The sequence below is a fragment of the Elephas maximus genome, chromosome 10 (assembly GCF_024166365.1).
Source record: "Elephas maximus indicus isolate mEleMax1 chromosome 10, mEleMax1 primary haplotype, whole genome shotgun sequence".
NCBI classification, from domain to species: Eukaryota; Metazoa; Chordata; class Mammalia; order Proboscidea; family Elephantidae; genus Elephas; species Elephas maximus.
In genome coordinates, this window is record NC_064828.1 from 36529175 (window position 1) to 36535238 (window position 6064).

The window sequence follows — 6064 nt, forward strand, 5'->3', positions numbered from 1 at the left end:
GGCTTGATTATCTGGCAGTCCCCTGCTGACGTACTGCTGCAACCACTTTTGAACCACCTTCAGCAAAATTTTACTTGTGTGTGATATTAATGATATTATTTGATAATTTCCACATTTGGTTGGATCACCTTTCTTGGAAATAGGCATAAATATGGATGTTTTCCAGTAAGATGGGCAAGTAGCTGTCTTCAAAATTTCTTGGCATAGACGAATGAATGCTTCCAGGGCTTTGTCGTTTGTTGAAACATCTCAGTTGGTATCCCATCAATTCCTGGAGCCTTGTTTTTACGTCAATGTCTTCAGTGCAGCTTGGACTTCTTCCTTTAGTACCCTAGGTTTTTGATCGTATGCTACCTCCTGAAATGGTTGAACATCAACCAGTACTTTTTGGTACAGTGACTCTGTGTATTCCTTCCATCTTTTTTTTTTTTTTTTAATAGCAGTTTAGATGAAGGATTACAGAACAAATTAGCCTCTTGTTAAACAGTTAATGTGCATACTGTTTTGTGACATTGGCTGCCAACCCCAGGACATGTCAACACTCTCCCCTTCTCAACCTTGGGTTCCCCATTACCAGCTTTCCTGTCCCCTCCTACCTTCTTGTCCCTGGGCTGGTGTGCCCATTCAGTCTTTTTTTGTTTATAGGGCTGTCTAATCTTTGACTGAAGGGTGAACCTCAGGAGTGACTTCAGTACTGAGTTAAAAGTGTATACGGGGGCCATACTCTCAGCATTTCTCCAATCTGTCAGACAAGTAAGTCTGGAATTTTTTTTTTTTTTTTTGTGAGTTAGAATTTTGTTCTACATTTTTCTCCAGCTGTGTCTGAAACCTTCTACTGTGATCCTGGTCTGAGCAGTTGGTGGTTGTAGCCAGGTGCAATCTAGTTTTGCTGGACTCAGTTGGGTGAAGGCTGTAGTACTTGGGGCCCTTTAGTCCTTTGGACTAATCTTTCCCTTGTGTTTTTGGTTTTCTTCTTTCTCCCTTGCTCCAGATGGTGTGAGGCCAGTGTAATATTGTAGATGGCTGCTCACAAGGTTTTAAGTCCCCAGAAGCTACACACCAAAGTAGGATTTAGAACATTTTCTTTCTTAACTATGTTTAGGGCCAGCTCTTTTGCCAGGATTGAGTCTGAACTCCTCTAAGAAGGTGGGGCCTCTTTCTCAGGAGAGCTTCTTCCCTCCTTCGGGCCATCTATTCTCCTCAGCTTACTGTCTCCCCTGCTTCCCCAGATGCATTAAGGAGTGGTAGAAGGGCATATCTCTCCCAGGTCAGGGCTTTTCAACCCTACCAAAGATTCTCCCTGCCAGATATTAAAAAAAAAAAAAAAAAAAAAAAAATTTTTTTTTTTTTTTTTTTAAAAAACATGGGCTGTTGGTGTACATAAGCACAGGTAGACAAAGGGGACAGAATTGAAATTTCATGAAAAGTTCCACTTTAATATATAATAATGGTGGCATCTCAAATAATTGGAAAACAGTGAAGTTTTAAGAGATGGGCAGAGGCAGGGGAAAAATGGATGAGGAGGAAGCAAGAAACAGTTGAAATGGGAACAGAGGTCTACCTGTTGCACATTTGTTGTGCGCCGAATGGTGTTCTATGAATAAACAAGAAATCTGTTATTTTCGCTCTAGACATGGACATTTATTAAGGCTATGGCACTGTCCCCACCATTCGCCACCCCAAGGAAGAAGAGTCAGTCTTCCCAGTTTAACCCTGCTGTTTGAAGCGTCTCATTGTTCTGTTTATCCAGGACAAGAAGCTTGAGATCCTGATGAAGACTGCTGGAGGGGTCCCACTTGGTTTTCCATAAGAGACGATGCCCTGGGCCACGTTGTTGCACACGAGGGGGCCCCCGGAGTCCCCCTGTGGACAGAGAGAAGAAAAGGACTGAGCCATGCAGACCCCCTCCAAGGCCTACCCCTAAACCTTAAGGTCTCAGAAAGTAGCCAGTCTCCTCTAATTGAGCTTGAGGTGAGGGAAGTGGTGCAGAAGGCCAGCCTCTGGATCTTTCCATCATCGTGCTTGCTATCTCTATTTCCAACCAAAGCCACATTTACAAGTGCTGGCTATGCTTACTGTCTCTAGCCCAATGCAAGCCAAGGTGCTTTCACCTACCCCAGGAAAACTGCATGTAAGTGTGTGGTCAGATGCTCCTCATATTCCCCAGGGGGCCCTCCCTGCACTCTGTTCTGGCCCCCAGGCTGAGGACATGGAGAAGTAGTCTGTTCCTACTACTCCAGTTCTGCCCAGGCCCCTCTGTCCCAAGGCCATGTTGGCAGATGTCTGAATCCTTACCAGGAAGACAGACTTCTGCTTTCTTGGGTTTCCCACACAAATCTGCAATCGGTCAGTATAGAAACTGAAGTGAATGCGGCACTCCTTAGCTGTCTCCACTCTCAGCTGCACGTCCTGGAGTGTGCTTGTTCTCCTGTTCAGGCCAACCAGGCCCCAGCCGGCTGCAGTGCACAAGGCACCAGGCCTCAGTCTGGCCCGGGTCTGAGGCAGAGCCACAGGTCTCACAGCTTCATTTTGTCTGGCTCTAGTCTCCAGCTGGCAGGAAGAGTACAGGTATTCATGCCAGCTGGAGCCCCAGCCAAGGGCTTGGGGTCTGTTGCTGTGGACTCCCGCTTCACCCCATGCCCCTATCACCACCTTGGGTGATGCCTCTGCTTCCTCCTCCACAGTCCCAGGACACAGGGGAGTTGCCTCCATGGAAGGGGCCCACTAGGTGTGGGCGAACCATAGGGTCAGGCAACTGGTACCTGCAGCAACATGATGTCGTTCCAGTTGTTCTGAGAATTATATTCAGGGTGGGGGATAGTTCTGAGCACAGGGATGTGCTGCTGGGTGCTTTCTAGCTCCTGGATGTTGTGGGCCCCCAAGATGACATTTATGAGCCTGCAAAGGAAAGGTGGTCTAGAGGTAAGTGTGAGTCACAAGTGCTACAGTCTTCCAGCTCTGCAGGGCAGGTGGACAGCCCAGAGCAGGTAGGACACAGCTGAGGGAAATAGGATGGCCCTGGGGCTGAGCTACTCCATGTCTCTGCTTTTTCTCAGCCCTAAGTTTGGGATTATAGGGACACAGTGACCTTAAAGTTTGCTTCCCCAGATTAAATTGAGCCCCACCTCCACCTCTTTTTATTTTCCAACCATGTGTTCCTTTTTCCTTCAGGAGTGCCATTTGCACTGACCTGTCCCTTTCCGCCAAGACTTACTGGATCTCTTTTTCATCCTTTTATTGCCACAACCCTGCTTTCGCATGGCTCCTCTGATGAGCTCTTTTGGACCCTGTGTTACTGGCTGCCTCAGAGGGACTCCTCACCTTCCCAGGCAGTGAGCTGCTGTCAACACAAAGTCTTCTCGCACCAGGAAACCTCCACAAATTTTTAAGCCAGCCGGAGTCAAAATCTGAAGATAAGCCATATAGGGGTGGGAGTGGGGCCTGGCCTCTTGGCCTCCGATGATTTTCCCTGGAAGAAAGCATTTGGCATAAATCTTGTGCTCCCTAAACCTGCAGTGTGGCACCAGACTAGTGGCTCCAAGATTGGCGGGGGAGGGTTGGGGGGGGTTGGAGAAGAGATGATGCAGTAGGGGGAGGGAGGAGTTGGAAATTGGTGGTGAGAACTGGGGTCTGCAGTCTGCAGGGCACCAGACACTGGGAGTGGACTCCAGGGCTCTGCAGGAAGCACTGCTGGCTTGAAGGGAGACTCATCCTCCTTCCCAGATCTACTCCCCCCACCTCCTGAAAAAAGGGGAGAACAATCTTTGGTCTAGGCAAGGCCAACTTCAGCCTCATATATCGAGGATATTTGCTCTGCGGTCAAGATCGACATCTGGAGGCCTCTGGAATGGGCTGTCCTTGGAATTTTCTGGTAGTTTCTTCCTCACGGAAGATCCAGATCCTTCTGAGTCCAGCTATTGCCAGCTCATGACCATCAAGGGATTCGTTTCTAAGGACCTGGACATGAGCTGATGGGACTGTTATTTTTGTATCCTTATCTCCTTGGCTTTGATGCTTGGACTGCAGAGTGAATTTACACAGCACATTTATATAGCACTCACTACATGCTGAACACTATTCCAAGAGCTTTATGTACACTAATTTAACCCTCATAGAAACTCTATGGGGTAGGTATCAATATTATCCCTGTTTTATAGGTGATGAAACTGAGAAACTGTGAATTTAAATAACTTTTTTAAAGATACAGAATTAGAAAGTGACCAAGGCAGATTCATAGCCAGGCAGACTGAATTCAGAGTCTATGCCCCTGACCACTATATAGTGGTTATTTGTTAGGTGGGTTGGGTCAGGGTGAGGAAGGGAAGGGCAGGTCTGTACATGGAACTTACCTAAACCATTGGTAACTATTGGGGAAGATGAGTGTGGTCAAAGGCCTGGAATGCAAGAAGATGTGGGAAGTAGACCTGAGGTGTCTTTACTGTGAGAGTGTTGGGGCCTTTGGGCCAGTGAGCTCACCAAATCTGAAGCAAAGTGGGCTTTGGGCTACTTTCCTGGCAGAGCTGAGAGACTTAGACTAAGAACAGCATAAAATTGCAATTAGCAACTGTGTCCTTCTATGAACACAGAGATACTTCCACCATGTCACACACTGCATATAAGCATGTTTTCCTCGGATTAGAGAAAGAAGGGATTTTATTGCTTCTCATTTCTAGCTTCCCTACTTTCACCAGAATTCTGTGACCTTCTTGAAAATGACTATCCTCAGATGACAAGGACATGACCCAGGGGAGGGAGAAAACTGACTTGGCCTCCTAGGGAAGGGCATTCCATTCGCATTGATTTTCTATTCAGTTTTAGACTTCAGAAAGTTGCTGGAGTGAAACAAGGCCAGGATATGTCTAAGGATGTGGCCAGAGGTACCTGGAGACACCATAAGAAGGGCTTTAAACCCTGGGGGGAGGATGGTCACTCACCTGCTCTAGTCCCAGGGGGTAGAAGAAAGACCAACAGGATCAGGAGTGGCTGCATCTTCCCTGGATGGCTACTTGGTCAGTTGCTGCTTGTGTTTCTGTCTGCTTGACTTTTAGCCCCAAAGAGAGGAAGGAAGGGGAGGAGCAACTGGGAATCCACAGTCCCATTCTCCTGTTGGAGTGATAGGTTTCATCACCCTAGGCTGGCCAAGAGGTTCCCCACCAACTGCCAGTGATCTGGGTGAAGACAGAACAATCCAAGCAAACATTGTGATCTCCCACACAATTTCTGAGTCAAGGCTGACAGCAGAAACAGGGACCCAGGGCAACCAGAACGGGGGTTTTGGGCACCTTGTCCCAGAACCCTAAACCCATTAAGTTTAATAATATCCCCAACAATGCATGAAAGCTGGAGGCTGCCTATGTACTCCCATTTCCATTCCTCCAGGATTAGAGCTTCAGTTCTTTGGAACTTTAGGGGTTCTTAAAATGATTGCAAGATTCCTGGATTGCTTATTCATTTCTGATTAATAAGAGTTCGATAAGTGTGCATAAAAGATGGGTGGGATATAGAATGAGGATACCAAGACAAAGTCAAAGGGGGCAAAAGAGGTCCTTTAGCCCAAAGCCACCTTGCTGAGAACCCTGCTGTTCCCACTTGTTCCTAGAAGTTGTCAAGGCAGATTGCGTAGCTGTTTTCCCTGAGTGGAGGGTGCTGCCAGAAAAAAGAAAAGAGAGAACCAAGGCTCATCCACTGATAATTACTTTTTCATGTCGCTTAAACCTTGACAAACACTCATTGAAAACTATACACAGTTGAAAAATTTTACTTTGTTTCCTACCCATGTGAAAACTCCCTTCTTTAGGTACTAGAAGATTCCCTGCACACAGAAAGGCCTAGTGACTTGATTTTGTTGAGAGTTGTCAGACCCTGGCTGGAAAATATCTAAGATCATCCTTCAACCATCAATACAAGAGTCTAGTCAACCTAATCCCAATTTTCTGCCTCAGGAGTGACGGCCTCAAAGAATAAGAAATGTCATTGCTGTGCCAAAGGCAAAGAACTATACCATTCAGCACTGGGACAAAGGCATACAAATCCTATCCTGTAGATTAAGTAGCACAATGTGTTG

At 46.8% G+C, this 6064-nt stretch overlaps 1 protein-coding gene across 1 annotated transcript; it reads right to left on the minus strand.

Moving 5' to 3' along the window:
* Positions 1–1436: 1436 nt before the first annotated feature.
* On the minus strand, positions 1437–5020 carry LOC126084308 (cathepsin G-like). The gene is made up of 5 exons (XM_049898815.1): positions 4935–5020; positions 3322–3469; positions 2763–2898; positions 2296–2550; positions 1437–1863 (listed from the first exon to the last, which is right to left on the minus strand). Exons 1-5 carry the CDS (start codon positions 4987–4989, stop codon positions 1708–1710), a joined length of 750 nt encoding a protein of 249 aa, XP_049754772.1. The 5' UTR covers positions 4990–5020; the 3' UTR covers positions 1437–1707.
* Positions 5021–6064: the final 1044 nt, after the last annotated feature.

Bases quoted from the DNA above. Each gene is read 5' to 3' on its own strand.
- LOC126084308 (XM_049898815.1), bottom strand. From the start codon at position 4,989: ATGCAGCCACTCCTGATCCTGTTGGTCTTTCTTCTACCCCCTGGGACT. The intron at 3,470-4,934 runs GTGAGTGACCAT...GCTTTCTTCCAG, and splicing joins ACCCCCTGGGACTAGAGCAG to GGAAAATCATCGGAGGCCAA. The intron at 2,551-2,762 runs GTACCAGTTGCC...TCTTCCTGCCAG, and splicing joins ACGACATCATGTTGCTGCAG to CTGGAGACTAGAGCCAGACA.